The sequence below is a fragment of the Budorcas taxicolor genome, chromosome 2 (assembly GCF_023091745.1).
Source record: "Budorcas taxicolor isolate Tak-1 chromosome 2, Takin1.1, whole genome shotgun sequence".
Classification (NCBI taxonomy): Eukaryota; Metazoa; Chordata; class Mammalia; order Artiodactyla; family Bovidae; genus Budorcas; species Budorcas taxicolor.
This window is the reverse complement of record NC_068911.1, coordinates 107175139-107194276: the sequence shown is the minus strand read 5'-3', so window position 1 is coordinate 107194276 and position 19138 is coordinate 107175139. Positions and strand designations below refer to the sequence as shown.

The following is a 19138-nucleotide window of genomic DNA, read 5'->3' as shown; positions in this document are numbered from 1 at the left end:
CTGTGCAGGGTGGCAGAATTATTACAAAGTGCCGTGTGGATGAGGCGAAACACGGTCCAGGAGAAGGGGTATGCCTATCTGCCCTGGGGGGCAAGGGTGTTGATGAGGAGAAACGCACATAACGCCCCTGCGGCCCAAAGCTCAGAACCTTTTGCCATTTGCCAAAGAACCTTCCTGAACCCCTAATTCGCCAGCTGGAGAAGAAAAGGGCTCCTGATTCTGTGGTTCTGCCTTCTACCTCTCCTCCTGCTAAGGACTCGGGCAAGTGTTGCTTTATTGAATTGTTTTCCCGAAGCTCTCTATTAAACCTCTGTGTATCTTCCTACCAGCTCTGCAAACAGAGCTGCCTCCAGCTGCAATCACAGCCACTGAAGACGCACTGAAAGCCCGCTCCATTGTGTTCTTTCCTTCTCCTTTCCTTGGCATCGTCCCTTCCTCCGCCTCCTAATGAGTTTGCTGCTGCTGCTGTTTGGTCGCTTCAGTCGTGTCCAACTCTGTGCGACCGTGGACTGTAGCCCGCCAGGTTTCTCTGTCCAAGAAATTCTTCAAGCGAGAATACTGGAGTGGGTTGCCATGCCCTCCTCCAGGGATCTTCCTGACTCAAGGATCAAACCCGGGTCTTCTGCATTGCAGGCAGATTTTTTTTTTTCCCCACTGAGCCACCAGGGAAGACCCCCTAATGAGTTTAGGTAGATCTAAATGAGCTTAGGTAGATTGAAATTTTAATCAGTTTGATTTTTTTTTTTAATGGGAATTTAAATTGAACTGGAGACTGAGAGCTTTAAGAGGCTGCAGGCTGCTTGGTGGGGCATTTTGGAGGCATGTCTCACCTCTGAGACAGGGGTGGTGGCATGCTGCAGTGTGGTGACTGTGCAAGCCCCTTCTGACTACGTCTCAGCAAATTTGTAGGTAATAGGGATTTATGAAAGAATGTGAAAATGTTAGTCGCTCAGTCGTGCCCATCTCTTTGCGACTCCCTGAACTCCTTGGTCCATGGAATTCTCCAGGCAAGAATACTGGGTTGGGTTGCCATGCCCTCCTCCAGGGATCTTCCTGACCCAGGGGTTGAACCCGGGAATACTGCATTGCAGGTTGATTCTTTATCATCTGAGCCACCAGAGACGCCTGATAGGGTTTATGGAGGCGGTAATTTTCTCTGACCTTGTCCTCTTAAGTCAGAGAAGACAACTTTCTAAGGAGTGATACTGACCTAGTTCTTGGATCAACAGGACTCCTATTTCCGGGGTGTCACCTTGACCTTGAACCTGGATGTCCAAAATCAGGAGGGGAGGGGTCTGCTGGAAAATATTCTTCCCTCTGCACACACATCCCTCCCTGCTGTGGACCTTCGCGTGGGTGGAGAAAGACAGGCCAGGACCATGGTTGACTTACAGAACTTCAGTACCTTCTTTCTTTCTAAACAACTTTTATATTATTTTTATAGATTAAAAAACAACTTGTATTTATATAATTATAATCGATTTACAATGTTGTATTAGCTTCAGGTGTTGGGCAAAGTGATTCAGTTATACATGAACATATATCTGCTCTTTTTCAGATTCTTTTCCTATAGGTTATTACAGAAGATCGAGTAGAGTTCCCTGTACTATATAGTATATCCTTGTGAATTACCTAAATGGCAACCCACTCCAGTACTCTTGCCTGGAAAATCCCATGGACGGAGGAGCCTGGTAGGCTGCAGTCCACGGGGTCGCGAAGAGTCGGACACGACTGAGCGACTTCACTTTCACTTTTCACTTTCATGCATTGGAGAAGGAACTGGCAATCCACTCCAGTGTTCTTGCCTGGAGAATCCCAAGGATGGGGGAGCCTGGTGGGCTGCCGTCCATGGGGTCGCACAGAGTTGGACACAACTGAAGCGACTTAGCAGTAGCAGCAGCAGCAGCAGCAGCAGCAGTCTGTATATATTAATGCCAGCCTCCTAATTTATCCTTGTTTCTTAAACACAAAAGATAGCATTATCCATGGAAGAGAAAAGGAGATCCTTTGAACCTCTTTATGGAAAGAACTGAGCCCAACAAGGGGACTTCCCTGATAGCTCAGTTGGTAAAGAATCCACCTGCAATGCAGGAGACCCCTGTTCCATTCCCAAGTGGGGAAGATCCACTGGAGAAGGGGTAGGCTACCCACTCCAGTATTCTTGGGCTTCCCTTGTGGCTCAGCTGGTAAAGAATCTGCCTGCAATATGGGAGACCTGAGTTTGATCCCTGGGTTGGGAAGATTCCCTGGAGAAGGGAAAGGCTACCCACTCCAGTATTCTGGCCTGGAGAATTCCATGGACTGTATAGTCCATGGGGTCGCAAAGAGTTGGAGACGACTAAGCGACTTTCACAGGTACAGGTACAAGAGCCCAGCAAGAGATGCGAGATGGCAATGATGTAAGCCTCAGTGTCATACAGACTGGTTTCTATTTTTTGTTGATTACATGCATTTTAATTTTTCTCTCTTTTAATTGTGAAATATATAAAACATACCCACCACCCAGATGTACAGATGTTGATACTATGCAGTAGTTTTCTTTACCAGAAAAATGATATAGTTCAAATATCGTTCAAGCTCCATCCACTTCCCCAAATCCTCCCTTTTCTTCTCAGTAATCAGTAGCCGGAAGTTGGTATCTATCATCCCCATGCATATTTTTATAGTTAACTACAAATATCCATGTAAAGTATTATTGATATGCATACCATTGAATAATACTGCTCTTCATGGTTAAAAAATGGCATCAAGCCATACAGATTCTTTTGCAATCTGTCCTAGGGCTGCTGGACCGTGGACAAGTTGCGTCATCTTTTTGAGCCTCAGGCAGGTTGTTAAGATACTGGTTGTTTTCATCCTAGTCCAGTCCAGGTGAGCAAGGATTGCAGCTTGGAGGGGAGGAGACAATTTGACATTACAAAGGCAGAATCAGCAGGACTTTATGACTAGTTTGATGTGTGGAATGACAACTGTGATTCTGGTAACTGGCTAGCAGATAATGCTAGTCACTGAGATGGGGGGTGGGAGGGGCAGTGCGATGCTGGTCTGGGAAAGTCAGGCACTGCATTCCCTTTCTGACCCATTAAGAGTTGGAAGTGTCTGTGGCAACACAGATGGGGAGGTTCAGGAGGCAGCTGCATTTTTGGACCTCAAATTCAAACAGTGGTTGGGAAACTACGGAGATGCTTCTTTGGGCTCCCTGAGCATCCAGTGAGCATTCACTTGGGAGGGAGGGGGCCAGGGCACTCAGCATGCATGGTTCAAATTCCTTTGCCTGGAATCCATAGTGTGTTTCACCCTCAATTTCTTCAGAACAAGTGATAACATGAGATGGAAATTTCTTCATTGTCGTGTCAATTGAAAGGTTACAGTTAGTCGGAAAGCTTTTTTTACCCCTCAGAACCTGTTGTGAAATTAACAGAATCATCTCTGAAGGGTACTTCTGCTTTCAGATTTTACCATGCTTTCATGTTAATAAGTTCATAGACTTCATTGACCTTGGCAAATACTTCTTCATATTTGCCTAAACTTACCCCCTGGTGAAACTTCAAGGCACCACAGCCTTTTCTGGGATGAGTGGCAGAGCTCCTGTCTACTCCTGCTCCCTTCCCCAGAGTTCAGTCTGGGAACCCAGTGAGCGCTCTTCTCCAAGTTAGGACCCGGGTGATCTCTCCCTGCTCTCCTTTGTGGTTCACGGTGGACCTGGTCAGAGGCTGTGGGTCCATCCTCACTGGTTAGCAACTGGCTCTTCACAGGGAAATGTGTTTTTTTTTTGCTTTATTAAAGGAAGGATGCTTGCCCCCCACCTCATCCCCAGCCCAGTCCCATCCCTGCCAAAAGCCCAGCTTGATGTCCTAGCAGACCTCCTTTTGGATGGTAGGAATCTGCCTGCAGTGGCCCAGATACAAGTGCTGGGAAGGTGTTGCTACTGTAAGGATCCAGAAAGACCTGGGGGTTTAGGGCAGGGAACAGCTGCGGACGGGGTGGTACCCAGAAGCACCTCTGACCCTGCTTTCCTCTCTTCCATCTCCCTGCGTTCTTTTCTCACTCACTCCTCTCCCCGTCTCCCTTTGTCCCTCTGCTCTTCCCTTTCCTCCTCCTCCCCTCTTCTAACTCTCCGCTTCCCCTCCCTCCCTCTCCCTCATCAGTCTCCCCCTCCCATCTGTCTCTCTTCCTCCCTCTCCCCTTTCTCACTCCTCCTCCTCTTTCCTTGCTCCTCCTCCTCCCCCCTTCTCTCTCCCTCCTCCACCTCCCCCCCCCGTTCCCACCCCCCCCGCCCCCCGCCCTTTCCCTGGCACACTTACAGGAGGAATGTCTAGGTCTCAGGCACTCTGCTGCTGCTACTGCTGCTAAGTCGCTTCAGTCGTGCCTGACTCTGTGCGACCCCAGAGACGGCAGCCCACCAGGCTCCCCTGTCCCTGGGATTCTCCAGGCAAGAACACTGGAGTGGGTTGCCATTTCCTTCTCCGATGCATGAAAGTGAAAAGTGAAAGTGAAGTCGCTCAGTCGTGTCCGACTCTTTGCGACCCATGGACTGCAGCCCACCAGGCTCCTCCATCCATGGGATTTTCCAGGCAAGAGTACTGGAGTGGGGTGCCATTGCCTTCTCCGCTCAGGCACTCTAGGTCCCTATTATTATTTTCTCTTTGCTCCATCCAGCTCTTATCTGTTTCCCTTCCCACTCCCACCCCCCAGAACTGGCAGCTGACTTGTATCTGGTCTATAATTGCCCAGACTCCAACACCACATGACCTTGGTGCTCTAAAGCCCCTGGCCATCTGGCAGTCATCTCTCTGTGACTAGGATTCGAAGCCCCCTAGAGAGGGTCCCGACTGGCTCAGCTCATTTTCCTGAGTCCAGCCACTCTGTCCCAGGCTGGCAGGCAGCCTGGGGATGGGTCCCCCTCAGGAAAGACACACCTGGGCCCATCAGCAGTGGCAGGGGGTGGGCCAGGGTTACAGAAGCCCCTGCCTACCTAGCAAGGGCTAGCAGAGAAGGGTAGAGCCCCTGAGAAGAAGTGATCAGGTCCCTCTAGCACAAAAACTATGCACAAAAACAGGACCCCTCCTGTTAACTCACACCAGGAGGGTGATCCTACATTTGGCTCAAGCTGTGAGTTGGAGTCATGGTTTGTAAACTGTTCCTAGTCACCTCTGCATGAATGGAAGGGTATACATCTCTCAAGTAATGAATTTAGCATTTTGTGGTCCCACCAAACATGGCATGAAATTAGACTTTCAGTTGGAGTGTTCATTTTATTCATACAGTGGGGTCCAAGGTCGACTTGCTTATTCCCACAAAAATTTCTTCTGTGCATAAAATAGAGACTGTGAAGTGTACTGTTTCTCCATCATGAAGACATTGGATGCCTGATTTGAAACATGTATCCCCCAAAGTTGAGTGCTTTGTAATATCCTCACTGAGCGGTCAAGCAGGGGCAGACACTGAACAGGGCTCAGGATGCTGGTTTAGTGGGGGGAGCTGCCCCCCAGGTCAGAGTGCAGGTCCCACCCCAAGGCTGCTGCTTCTCATTAGAGCTGCTTCCCATCAGGGGCTCTCTGCTTCCCCTCCCTCCCTCTCCCGCATCAGGGACTCGGGCTCAGTGGCCATTGATGCCACAACCCCAGGTCCTTTGTGGTCCTAAGTCACAAAACTGGCGATTATTATACTTGCCTGGAGTGTGTGAAAACAGGCTTCAAATGGGAAAAACCTTGTCCCACCCTCCTACAACTGGAAAACATTACAGACCTTGAATCTTTCAAATGTCCAAAAAGAGAAAAACACCTCAAAGGACAACCCACAGAATCCGGCTTCTATAACTTAGTCACACAGAAAGGTGAAGAGGGAGAGAGAGCCTACTTCCTCCTCGCAGGTGGTTTTGATTTAGAAAAGGTGCCTCAAATTCATTGCTCATGAATAACAGACGAGAGGTTCTGTTTTGCCTCTAAGAAAAGTAAGACTACTCGTGAATGTTTCAGGACTCATCCAAGTTTACATTTAATCTTTCTTCCACCTTTTGTCTACCTGAATGTTCTCATTATTTCTCCTATCTGCCAAGTCAATCAGTGTATACTGTGGGAAACGCTCATCTCCCCATGATCCGAATTAGGTGGGATCCAGTTCTGAAAACATGAGTTAATCATCACTAGAAATATTGGCAAGAGCTGGGGATGTTTGTGTTCCTCGGGGACAGCTTACCATCTCCAGATAAGTATTCCAGTCCAACTGACTGCCTCCTCTGTGCTTTCCTTCCCCCAAACTTCCTCCCTCATAAGGAAGACAAGCCAAAAGCATAGTGTTGGATGTGGTAATTTGCAAGGCAAGGACAGTACTTGAAAGAGCAGTCAACCTTGAGCCATCGTTGGTATTCAGTAGTAGGTCACTATATAATATATTTCTTCTTGCAAAGTTATACAGCACCCATGTGACTGTTTTTGCCCTTAAAATCCAGCCAGATTACTTTTAAAAGAAGTTTTACGAGTTGGATTGCTAAATTTGTGCAGTCTCCATGTTAAGAACTCCTGTCTTGGTGGTCTCCAGCCATGAGACAGGTTTCTCTGAGAATGAAAGGAGAAACGCCTTCTCATTGTGTCCCCTCTTTAGAATAAGAAGGTCTACTTGGACATCATCCACACATACACGGAAGTACACGCGACTGTTTACGGTTCCAGCACGAAGAACATTCCCAGTTACGTGAAAAACCACGGGATCCTCAGCGGACGAGACTTGCAGTTTCTTCTCCGAGAAACCAAGGTCAGTTTTTCATTGTTGTTATAAAAATGCATCCATGATGTTGGGCAGAGGCTTTTTTCTGTTGGTGTTGAAAATGGGATCATCTTCCATGCTTTATTTTCATTGGTGTATTGATCCTCTGGTCAACTCTGGGTAGTGATACTTTCAACCAGGTATAGCTTAAAAGGTAGCGAATTGTGGAAGGAGGTTGCTACCATTGAAGGCTTATCTGCTGAGGACCTGCTTTGTGCCAGCCATTAAGCGAGGGGCTGGAGACACAGTGACAAGCAGGAAAGGTGAGGCTGTCACACTTTCTCAGAGAGCAGCAGCTTTCTCAGCAAGCCTGCAGTGCTTAATGCCCCCACCTCCCCAGGCACCTCTGTTAGTGTTTCATCACATTTGCTTGTTCAAAAAGTTTGTACTGGGCAACAGAGAAGTTCAGATAAGGAGAGAGTCTCTGGGGCTCAAGGAGCAGAGGAAGCGTCATGAACGGTGTGAGAGATGAAAGATGGGTGGGGTGTGGATGCGCCTGGCATTTGGCACAAACAGGAGTGAGTCAGATCGCAAAGGCGGAGATGATACGTTCAGGAGAGTCAAGAGACTAACCCAGTGAGCCTGTGTCGGGAAATAGTGGAAGGTAAAATTTGACAAGGAGCTGAGGATCTGATTGTCACAGATGTAGAATTCAGTTTATGTGTGTGGATAGGTGGGAGAGCCACTGATGGAGGGCGTTTTTGTGGCATGATAAGCGTGGTTTTGACACCATAAGGGCATCCACTTGGCAGTCTCTGTCCTTTCTGGATGCACCCAGTGAAGTTAGGGGGCCTGCAAATAGGTCACTGCTGGACCTCTGAGGGTTGGCTGGCACTTTGGTGTATTCCTCATGTTTCTTAATCTTTTTTTAATCCAACATATTTAGTATTGAAAATATCCAGAATAAATGTGTATGCGTGTTTATGTACATGTATAAATATATCTTTCCCGATCAGAAATTGCTGGGCTAAAGGATAGATACATTTTTAAAGGTTACAGCCAAAATGACTCCACAGATATTATATAGTCTGTCAGTATTCATACTTTTCTCATTTTTTGAGCGAGATAGACTACCTTTTCACACGTTTATAACGTAGATTCCCGAAGGCTGCCTAAAAATGCTGCACGTTCTTTAGGTAAAATGCTACAATCCATTAAAGGGTTATAGTATTGAACACGATAGCATCACAGGTATAAGACAGATACATCAGGCTACAGTGAATTGTTTAGATAATAAGAGAATTGAAACCGCAGCATATTCAATAACCACAGAACTGTTAGGTAATAAAATTGCAGTGCATATGAAAATCATCTTTATTAATTAACACATATATGTGGAAGTTAGAAAAATGGAACAGATGAATCTATCTGGCAGGGCAGGCATAGAGATACAGATGTAGAGAATGGGCATGTCAGCATGTGGGATGGGAAGTGGGGATGGGGTGACCGGGAGGTTGGGGTTAACGTACATACACTACCATGTGTAAAATAGCTAGTGGGAAGCTGCAGGGTAGCAACAGGGAGTTCAGCCCCGTGCTCAGTGATGACCTAGAGAGTGCGGTGGGGTGTGGTGAGGGGTCCGAGAGGAAGGGGATATACACACCCATATAGCTGATTCACTTTGTTGTGCAGCAGAAACTAACACAACAGTGTAAAGCAACTACACCCCAATTTTACAAACAAAACAGTGAAAAACTAAACTCCTCTGTGAATTTTACACACATGACTCAAGCAGCTCTTGCATGTCAGGCATCACACACAGGACACAAGAGCAAAGAACCAAGCATGCTCTCTGCCCAAATGTTTCTTCAGGCCGAGGGAAGCACATTGTCAACAGTGAAGTGTTGAGCGCTGGTCCCTGCCGGCTGCATGTTCATTTCCAGGGTAGAGGACAGAGGCCGGGTGGACGAGCGTCTGTGGCATCACAGCATTTCTGATCTGTGTGTATGATACATCAGTGTGGGAAAGCATATTCACAAATGCTGTCCTGTTCACTTCTCGTAAGTAAGCAGAGGCAGGCGGGGCAGGTATCACTATTAACTTTATTCTAAACAGGAGGAAACAAGACTATGGAGTTGGGCTTATCTGCAGTCACTGAGGTCACCCTGGAGATAACCATGACTCAGGAATTTTTTTGGCGAGGGGGTAGCAAATGAAAGCTCTGCTAGGCCCTTCATGAACCATCCTAATGAATAAACACATGAACATAAGAATATTCAGTGGATACTCACCAGCTGAAAGAATGTGCATCTCCTATCTGCGTTTGAACATTGCTGCCTCCTAAGTCATGCACGTGGTGCTGTGAATACATTCATTTGATAGTTTTCTCTTCTTGGCCAAAGATCTGGTTTGCTTAAGATTTTATTTCCATACAAGGTCATCTGCAGGCTGATGACGGGGGCCATTCCAGAGTGAAGTGTGCTCACCAGTTTCTACTGTTGACTTTGCGTTCACCTTCTGTGTTAGGAGGACACTTAGACACATTAGAATGTCAGGGCTCTTTGGCGGCAGTGTTTTTGCCTCATTTTACTTTCCCCCATATCAGAATGTGGAGGCAGCTCAAGCTCCTTTAAAAGTACAACTGGCAGCCCTGGTTCTCCGTCGTCACTGTCTCACATGCTTATGTTAACCTAGCCACATGAATGTCTTACTCAGCTTTGTAAATCTTAAAAGAACCCTTCCTTACTGACCATCCACTTACCTTGTTAGAGAATGGGAAATAGGCCGAAGCTGGGGTCCCTGATATTTGGGGAGGAGCAGAGAGGGGGTCTGGAAGACGTAGGCCATGATATAAGATATTGCCCAGGAACCGAGGATCACATTGGAGTTTTGAGTGCAAGAGCAACTATTTATCCTTGAAAAACTGGTACCTTCAGAGGATGTCGCTGATCCCATTTTGTATTGCTTGTTCCTCTGACTAGCACATGTGAAATCTCTCCAAGTAGAATTACAGCTAAAACAGTTGGTAAATGCGATGAAAATGAGGCAGTGTATCACTGAGCCTCCCCGTATACCCAGAACACAGCAGCAGGCAGTGAAATGAATGAATCTTGGGCTTTGGAATAATGACACTAAAGACTAGTCAGGCTTTGCATTTATAACCCTTTCTGCCTCTAACTCCTTCCTCAGTGTCTCTGAGCAATTTAAAAGCGATTTATTCCAATCCACATCGAAAGTGGAGAACTGGGGATGCAGAGAAGCAAATGCGCGTGGAATGAATGGGACTTGCATGCTCCTCAGACTTGTTATGAGAGCGGGAAGTGGGTCGGGTGCCCCTCGAGGTCTAGACACAGATTGAAATGATGGATGCATAATCAGCTTCTGACTCATTATTTTTCTTTATGAACCATTTTTGAATCTCTGCATCAAGCCAGGAGACCATCTGCTCAGCAGAATTTTGTCCTGGTATGCCAGGAGGGGCCCAGGTACCCGGAGCCTATGGAGACAGGATGGGATCTGTGTCACCCTAACGTCAGGGCTCAAAGAGCCAGGAAATTGTTGAAATCTGGAAGAGTCTTCTAATAGGCATATACATGTGGATGAACTCATGATGTATCAGAAGACTGTAGACAAGCCATTCAGGCCAGCAAAATCCAGAGCAACTTAAGCCAGCGGTTAAGGGCTGAGTGGGGTGGCACGTTTTAATTTTTAGCTTCAATCCCCATCTCTGTTATTGAGATTTCTTTCTTCCATTTCCCAAATTTCACCTCCCTGTGCCCACATACCCCCCTTTCAGTCTCACCAGGGAATTTCCTTATGAAATGGGGTGCTCACATCCCACACTGGGTTGGAGAACCATTTGGAGTGAGCCCAAACAGGATCCCCCATTTCTGACAGTGAAAGTCGAGAATATATTGTGCCTGTACGAATGCAGAGGAAGTAGCAGCTGCTGCTCCTGCTGTTGCCCCGTGCCTTTTCTACCCACACCTCTGGCCATGTCCCCCTCCAGCCTTGGTAGGGTGTGACAGCCCTGTTTCCCTACCAGGTCAGCTCAGCAGCTTAGCTGTGGGGCTCCCCAAGAAGCCTAGATAGGGTTGGAAGACAGGCAGTGTGCACTTCTGTCCCTGCTCTAATCCTTCCTTAAGTCTGGCCTCCTCAATCAACTGTGGCTCATCCCATGAGCTTGGATGTGGTTGCACAAGCTCTCTCAAAAACCCGGGGCTCCAGGCAACCTCTATCCAGGGACCAGAGATGGAACAGACTCCTTGCGCAGCTCCAGGAGAATTCAAGGGCTCCACTTGTTCTGTTGGCAGATGCCTTCTCAGGGCCTGGCTTGCAGAGGCCTTCGGGTAACTGTATAAAGAATGATGAAGGAGACAAAGAGAAGTCCACTGGTCATCTGGGATCTTGGAGCCATGCCCCTAGGAGTGATTTCTTGCATTTCTCAAGAATCGTGTGCCTTGATCTCCAATATCTCCCCAGCAGGGGACTAGGTCCTTCTGTTACCCAATGCCTGCCTGCCTCTCTGTGCTATGCCCACATAGCCCTGTTTGAGAGCCCAAGAGTGAGCTTACTGATGGAGCAATCCATCTTCTGTGTCTATTTCAGATACTGAAATATTTACCCTCAGGCAGTCAAGCAAGTGACTGGTTGCAAAAGCCATTCTCTTAACTGGATGGAGAGTATTTTGTGTACACATGCACACACACCCCATCCTCTCCCCTCCCCTCACACATATGTATGTAAAATGAAGAATGTTTTAGACATAGGATTCAATTAACCTCTGGGACTTCAAGAACAAAGGTACCTCCTCACACACAAATAGCACACAAAAATTGCTCGTCCTCTCCTTACAGAGCTGCTCGATTGCTGGAAGATCTGGCAATATTTATTATTTTGCCCATTTATCTGACAAATGTTGGTGAAGTAAAGAATATATCCCAGGACTTGTGCTAGGCCTTCTGGATCTGAGGCTGACAAAGGCAGTTATGCCTACAGGAGGAAACGACTGTGGCAGAGGAGGCAGACAGGTAGATAGGTGACGACTTAACTGTGTGAAAAGTACACAGGTAGGAGGAGTAATAATGGAAAAAAAATAGTAATCCCGACAGGAAACCTCACTGAGTGGGACCCCTCATATGCAGGGTCAGCCATTCGGTTGTGGAAAATGTTGCCCTGTGATTGGTGACATCAGGAAAGCACTAAGTTGAGCCCACGTGGAGGGCAGGAGCCAGCTGTAGCACATTTAACTGGGTCATGTTACCATGGTACACATACCACAGGGTTTTACACCCATTTTCTCTAACCTTTCCTTGTGCTAAGCCTTTTGCATGAATTATCTCTTCATCACTAAGGTCCTCTGACCTCAGAACCATTAGAGCCCATCTTACTGTAATAGTGAGCAGGCCTGTGATGCCTCCTCACTGTTGAGAGCTGAGTGGTTGGCCTGGCATGGAATTGGGGTGAGAGACGTGCGCGGGGGAGGCTTCTCCAAGGAGGTGCACCTGAACTGCCTTTTCGTGTAGACATTTCACGCAGGCACAGTTGAAGATGGTCACCATCTGCAGTTGTACATGTATCTGAATGTTCTGTTACTCCTCGTCTTTAAAGTCACGGATTTGCAGTGCAAATTGTGATGTGTTTGATTTTGTGCTGGGGCTTCCAAATGACCAAAGTGCAGAGACTTTGCACAAGCCAATCGTGTGGTTTTGATGTTACTATATGTTTTGTTTTGTTTCTGGAAGGCTGCGTAAGTAGCTGGGCATAGTCTAGGAGTCTGCCCAATGAGCTGGTCTCCAGGAAACGGACTTGGATTTAACATCCAACTAACCTTGGGCACTTAAACCTGCTTGGCAAATATTGCCTTTGTCTCCTTTGTCCTTGTGGATCTTTAGGAGACAGTTTTCAGGTAGTATCAGTTAGGGGCTTATGGAGGTCAGGAGAAAGTGAAAGTGTAGTCACTCAGTCATATCCAACTCTTTGCGATCCTATGAACTGTAGCCCGCCAGGCTCCTCCATCCATAGCATTTTCCAGGCAAGAATCCTGGAGTGGGTTGCCATTTCCTTCTTCAGGGGACCTTCCAGACCCAGGGATAGAACTCTGGCCTCCTGCATTGCAGGCAGAGTCTTTACCATCTGAGCCACCAGGGAATCCTGGAGATCAGGGAAGGAAGTAGCTAAATGTATAGCGGAGAGATTTGGCCACCGTTGTCTCTTCTTTCAGTACTGAACGAAAGACAGCTGTCCAGAGAGAGACCCTTTGGGTTACATGAAAGCATCATTAAAATTGCTCCATACCTAGCCTCGTGTGGATTCTTTTTAAAAATATAAAAGGGATACCTGTTACCAAATAATGATTCCCAATCATTATTTGAAAGGTAAACAAGTTAAGACTTAGCCACAGCATGTGGCCCGCAGGAGTACCAAGTGGAACTTGGGTTTGAACTTAGTCAGTGTTCATTAAACACTGTATTCCAAGAACCAAACCTTGGAATTCATCCTTTCTGTGAAATATCTCCTTGAATCCTCAGAGCAGCCCCATGAAATGAAGCGCTACTACTTTCAACCGTTTTACACATGAAGAGACCGGTTCAGAGAGCTTGTGTTACCTTGACTGAGACCCGTAACTAGAGAAAATGCATTATCACTGGACCTCAGATAATCCGTGGAGAGAGGCGTGTAACAATTTCTCGCAGTTACAGAGCTAGGAGATGATACAGTCAGGCTTAGAAACCCGGTCGGCCTGACTCCAGAGCTTGTGTTCTTAATCACTTTGTTGTCCTGATCACTTTGTGTTGATAATCTATTCATTGGATAAACTGAGGTTGACTGGTTGCTCAGACTCCATCCTGAGTGGCTCCATCAACTTGGCTAATGAAAACAAGTCAGGAAAGTGTCTGCTGGGCATGCAGTCTCCTGGTTTGGGTTATCCTGGATATTCTACTTGAGAAAGAGCCTGGAAACTGACCACCGCCATGGAATCTGCCTAACGACTACCTTTTGAAAAACAAACAGAATTTTTTTTAATTGGAGTGTAGTTACATCACATTGTTGTATTAGTTTCTGCTGTGCTGCTGCTGCTGCCAAGTCGCTTCAGTCGTGTCCGACTCTGTGACCCCACAGATGGCAGCCCACCAGGCTCCCCCATCCCTGGGATTCTCCAGGCAAGAACACTGGAGTGGGTACATCAGAGTAAATCAGCCATGTGTATACATATATTCCTCTTTTTTGAATTTCCTTCCTGTTTAGGTCACGAAGAGCACCAAGTAGAGTTCCCTGTACTATAGAGGAAGTTCTCGTTAGTCATCTATTTTATACATAGTATTAATAGTGTATATATGTGAATCCCAATCTCCCAATTCTTCCCACCTCCCACCCCTTCAGTGTCCATATGCTTGTTCTCTACGTCCATGTCTCTAGTTCTCTTTTGCAAATAAGTTCACCTGTACCATTTTTTCTCTAGATTCCACATACATGCACTGATGTCTAAGAACTACCTTAATCTACTCTTAAGGGATTCTTTGTCAACTACTCCACTTAGGGGTTTAAAACAATTTCTTTCCTCCTTTCACACAGAGTGAAAATCTGAGTAGTTTAACTGAACTCTGTCGATACCTAGGGAATTCCCAGTCCTGGAGCTTCATCTGTTCTCTCTTCCTTAGTATTAGTTCAAAAGTTAAATTTTAGAGCATGTAATTTAGAGCTCTGTTTAGAAACGCTCATTGATGGAGTCAAGCTGCAGCCATGGAGATGTTCTGTCATCTGGAATATCCTCATTACAGTCTAGGCTTCTGAAGACAAGATGAAGTATCAATAAAACATGCTGCTTCCTCCTGAGTTGAGCCTTTGCACTTGAATGCATTCTTGCAGTGTCTCTCTTGTTCCTGTGCTAAGGAAATCTAAGTGGGCAGAATGATGGGGGAGTGGGGAATTGGGGGAAAAGCAATTCAGTGTGGTTAAGTGCCAGTGTGTGGCAAGACCATAAGCCCTCACAAGGTCACAGAATGCCCTTGGTGGTGACAAACTCTCTGCCTATCCTGTTGTCATTCAAACCTCAAGTATGCTATTTGACCTTAATACATCTGCTGCATTAGAACGTCACAGGTAATGAGGACACAGGAAGCAAGAAGAAAAGTTGTTTGTTGACAGAAGTGACAAAGAACTGTTGTTTTGGTGTTTGCAAGTAGTGCATTTCCTGCAATCCTAATTAGTGTGACGAAGACTCTTTGCCAAGAAGTTGTGTGGTATTTGCTTAAGATTCATTATGAACTGGTGAGGTTTTGGAGAGTTAGCCCAAAGTGTTTATTTTATGTGTACTGAGATACTCAGTTGCCAGCAGGGCAGAAGAGATGGTGCAAATTGTTATTCAGATATAATTAAACCTAGGTCACATTCGAGTCCATTAAGCAACAGCCTCAAATCCTTTTAATTAATGGGTTCAGATTGGTAGGTCTGAAGGAGCTAATTAAATTTCTTTTTCCAGGATTTTCTGTTTAAGTAGACAAGCATTGTGGTTCCTGCATTTCCTCCAAAGTTATTCTTTGCAGTTTAGTGTTGATGACAGTGTCAGCACTTCATGGCAGGCCCTGCTTTTTCAGAGGTTGGGAAATACTATGGTCTCTGGTTAAACCAATGGAGACCCCTGTCTGCATCTTTCAGGATCTGGAAGCCCTGTGTTTCCTGAGTTCAGCCACAGCCTGATAGAGGTCCTCTTTTCCCTAGAGAGCCGGCACCTCCTCCCCTAAATCCGCCGGAGTGACAGATCACAGAGATCAAAAGCCTCAAGGATAGTATCCCGGATTCTTCACGTTTAATGAAGCTGGGATGTCTTGGAACTAGATCTCCCACCCTTTCCTTCGTTTCTTCTATTGTTGTCAGTTACACCGCCGCGCAACCCCCCCCCCCACCCCCACCCCAGCCCGCTAAGCCGCATGCACAGGCCATACCCTGTACACAGAAGTTCTTTCTGACAGTCTAACTCCTATTAGCTACATGTTGTGGTTCAGTTGCTCAGTCATGTCTGACTGACTGGGACCCCATGGACTGCAGCATGCCAGATTCCCTGTCCTTCACTATCTCCCAGAGTTTACTCAAACTCATATCCATTGAGTCGGTGATGCCATCCAACCATTTCATCCTCTGTCATCCCCTTCTCCTCCTGCCCTCAATCTTTCCCAACATCAAGGTTTTATCCAGTGAGTTGGCTCTTCACATCAGGTGGCCAAAATATTGGAAATTCAGCTTCAGCGTCAGTCCTTCTAATGAATATTCAGGGTTGATTTCCTTTAGGATGGACTGGTTTGTCTCAAGAGTCTTCTCCAGCATCACGTTCAGAAGCATCAGTTCTTCGCTGCTCAGCTATCTTTTTGGTCCAGCTCTCACATCCACACGTGACTACTGGAAAAACCATAGCTTTGACTAGATGGACCTTTGTCGGCAAAGTGATCTCTCTGCTTTTTAATATGCTGTCTAAGTTTGTTATAGCTATTGGAGCAAGCGTCTTTTAATTTCAAGGCTGCAGTCACCATCCACAGTGATTTGGGAGCCCAAGAAAATAAAGTTAGTTACATAATAAGATCCAAAATCAGGGGCTCCAGATGGTGGGGGAGATGCCCCTCATACCAGACAGCTTCTAGGTTCCGGCTGCCGTGTTTCCTTCCCCTCCGTGTCTCTGGTTCTTCTGCTCCAGAAGAAATGACCCCCACCAGCAGAGGGAGCTCAGCTGGCTTCTCAAAGCTTTTCCTCCGCAATTCCTTCCCCTGTGGATATCTCTCAGAATCATCTCAAGGTCTACAAGATATGAAAGGTTATTCTTCCAAAACAACAAAACACTTCAGTACGCTGTTCTGTGCAAAAGAACATACAGTTATAGGATGTCTCTGCAGAAAACCTGAGATTTTAGTTTCTTGCCCCAGAAAATTCCCTGCGGGGGCTTCCTGACTCTTCAGTATGGCCAACGTGGGCCACACTGGGTTAAGCCCTGGAATTGGGTGCCCAGCACATACATGCTTCATCTTCCAGTGTTGCCTGGGGAACCCAGCAGCTTGTACTCAGGGCTCTCTAGATAGAACCATTCCAAATCATCATTCAATTAAAGCTGCAGAGATAGGATGGCTGGGGAGAGGACCCAGGAAAAGAGAACCAGGCATCCAGCCACATCCAAGCCAGCAGCTTCCTTCACTTTGGGGGCCTGGCCATGTGGTTGTTCCCCAATGTGATGGCAGAAGGAAAGGACGCTCTGGGGCCCAGTTGTCCTTTGCCACTGGACGTACCTCAGAGACTGGAGAGGTTTCAGGAGCAGTTTCTTCATGTGGCTAGGGAGATCTCACATGTCACCAAGCCCAGACTCAGACCCTGCCCGTCAGGAAGCACAGCCCCCCAGCGGTGTGAAACGCCCTGGGAGGCGGGTACACAGGGAGGCCTTTCTATGCGATGATGTTTCATTTCTGGTCCCACGAATCAGTGCCACTGAACTGCAGCAAGTCCCTTTTGTCACAGGGGCTCTGGGCCGCAGCGTTCTCTAACAAGGACTCTGAGATGTGTTTTTGCTGCCATCTGTTGTCTGCTGTGGGGACAACTCAGGGTGTACTTGATGGAGAGGGAAAGCCTTGCCTAGTCACAGCTCCGCACCCTCTCCCCACATCGAGAAGAAAATAAAAACCAAGATGTTGATGTCCCCCAGTGAAAACCCCATTATGAAAACCCATGTTTGCTGACCTCCCATCACTTCCAAGCAGCTCCATGTGAACTGCAGTCACACTGCCGAGCGACCTTTCTGTCCCTGTGCCCAGCATCCCTGAAAGGGCCTGTTGTTCCTTTGGTTCAATGAAGAAACCTTCTGTTTAGTTAAGCAAGTGTTTTTCCAGTCATGTCTCCTGTTGCATTACAGAAAGATTATTGTGAAGTCTTGAGGTTTGTTGTTGTTGTTCTTTGAATACCCCCACCTCCCTACCCCCTCAACTACCCACCCCTGACACTTACTCCTTTCCTTTTTTTTTTTTTCACAAAGAAGTGAAATTCCTGATGACCTGAGCACCTTCCTGGGCCTTTAAAGGTCCCTGGTCTTGGTTTTCAGGTCCTCTTGTAAACTGGCTTCTCATCACCACAGCTCCCCAGGACCTTGGAACTTCCCAGCCTCAGAGATGTCTGCACAGGCATGGAGCCCAGAAGAGGCCCCTGGGAGCCAGGGATGCCAGTCCTGGTCGCTGTGTTTATGTGTGGTGTGTTTCTCTGTCTTACAGCTGTTTGTTGGGCTTGGGTTCCCGTACGAGGGCCCAGCTCCCCTGGAGGCCATTGCGAATGGATGTGCTTTTCTGAATCCCAAGTTCAACCCACCCAAAAGCAGCAAAAACACGGACTTTTTCATTGGCAAGCCAACTCTGAGAGAGGTAAGCATCTATAAAACGCAGTCTACTTTCACTCGCATGAATGGTACCTCTTTATGGAGTGCAAGGAGCCCATTTGAACCTCCGAGCCTTGGGCGGTGGGTATTGCCAACTTCATTTCATGTACAGTAACTCCCCTACATACGCACCTTCAAGTTGTGAACTTTCAAAGATGCAAACGTATGTGCACTAAGCAATCACATTAGTTCACGTGTCTGGGAGGCATTGGCATGTGCTTGCATCCTCTACAAGCGGTTGTGGTTTTGTGTACTTTGCAGTATTCTGTGGAGTGCAGTAGGACAGTACCTGTATTTCCAGCCCAGGATGTCCAGAAACAGGCATAAAAGCAGCGGCGATGTAGCTGGTACTTGGCCTGCTCACTTGATGTCAGCCCCTCTGTGCGAGCTGTTGCACTATACTACTGCACTTTCTAAGATACTGTACTGCAGGATTAAAAATGTTTCCTTTACTTTTTGTATTTGTTTTTACATATTATTTGTATGAAAAGTATTATAAACCTATCGCAGTACTACCGTATAGCCGATTGTGTTAGTTAGGGACCTCGGTTACCTTTGGTGAACTCAGAAACAAACTAGATTTTCGAATGTGCTCTCAGAAGGGAACTCATTTGTATGTAGGGAACTTAATACGGTTGGGTGGAAGGAGGAGGGTGTACAGGGATTCAGACATGGATGGTTTGATTACATCCCCTCACTAGGTAGTTTCAGAGCCAAGATCCAGTCTAATTTCCATCCATCTACAAAATATAGGTTCTTTTCACCCTACCCCATCTCCATCTTAATTTGAACAGATATCTCCAGCCTTCTAATGGGCTGGACTCTATTTTTCTGAATGATTAGTTTATGGAATAAAAAGAAAATTAACTGGTTAACAGGTTTTTTTTTTTAACTTTTTATTTTGTATTGTGATATAGGCAATTAAAAATGTGATAGTTTCAGGTAAACAGCAAAGGGGCTCATGTATCCGTTCTCCCCCAGACTCCTCTCCCATCCAGGCTGCCACATAACATTGAGCAGAGTTCCATGTGC

At 46.7% G+C, this 19138-nt stretch overlaps 1 protein-coding gene across 1 annotated transcript in view; it reads left to right on the top strand.

Moving 5' to 3' along the window:
• The window catches only part of MGAT5 (alpha-1,6-mannosylglycoprotein 6-beta-N-acetylglucosaminyltransferase), a 232726-nt gene that overhangs the window by 174147 nt on the left and 39441 nt on the right, over window positions 1-19138 (top strand). Inside the window, exons 12-13 of the mRNA XM_052663956.1 lie at window positions 6604-6753; window positions 17946-18092. Of these exons, the coding sequence (XP_052519916.1) occupies window positions 6604-6753; window positions 17946-18092 (297 nt within the window). The remainder of the gene's footprint in view (window positions 1-6603; window positions 6754-17945; window positions 18093-19138) is intronic.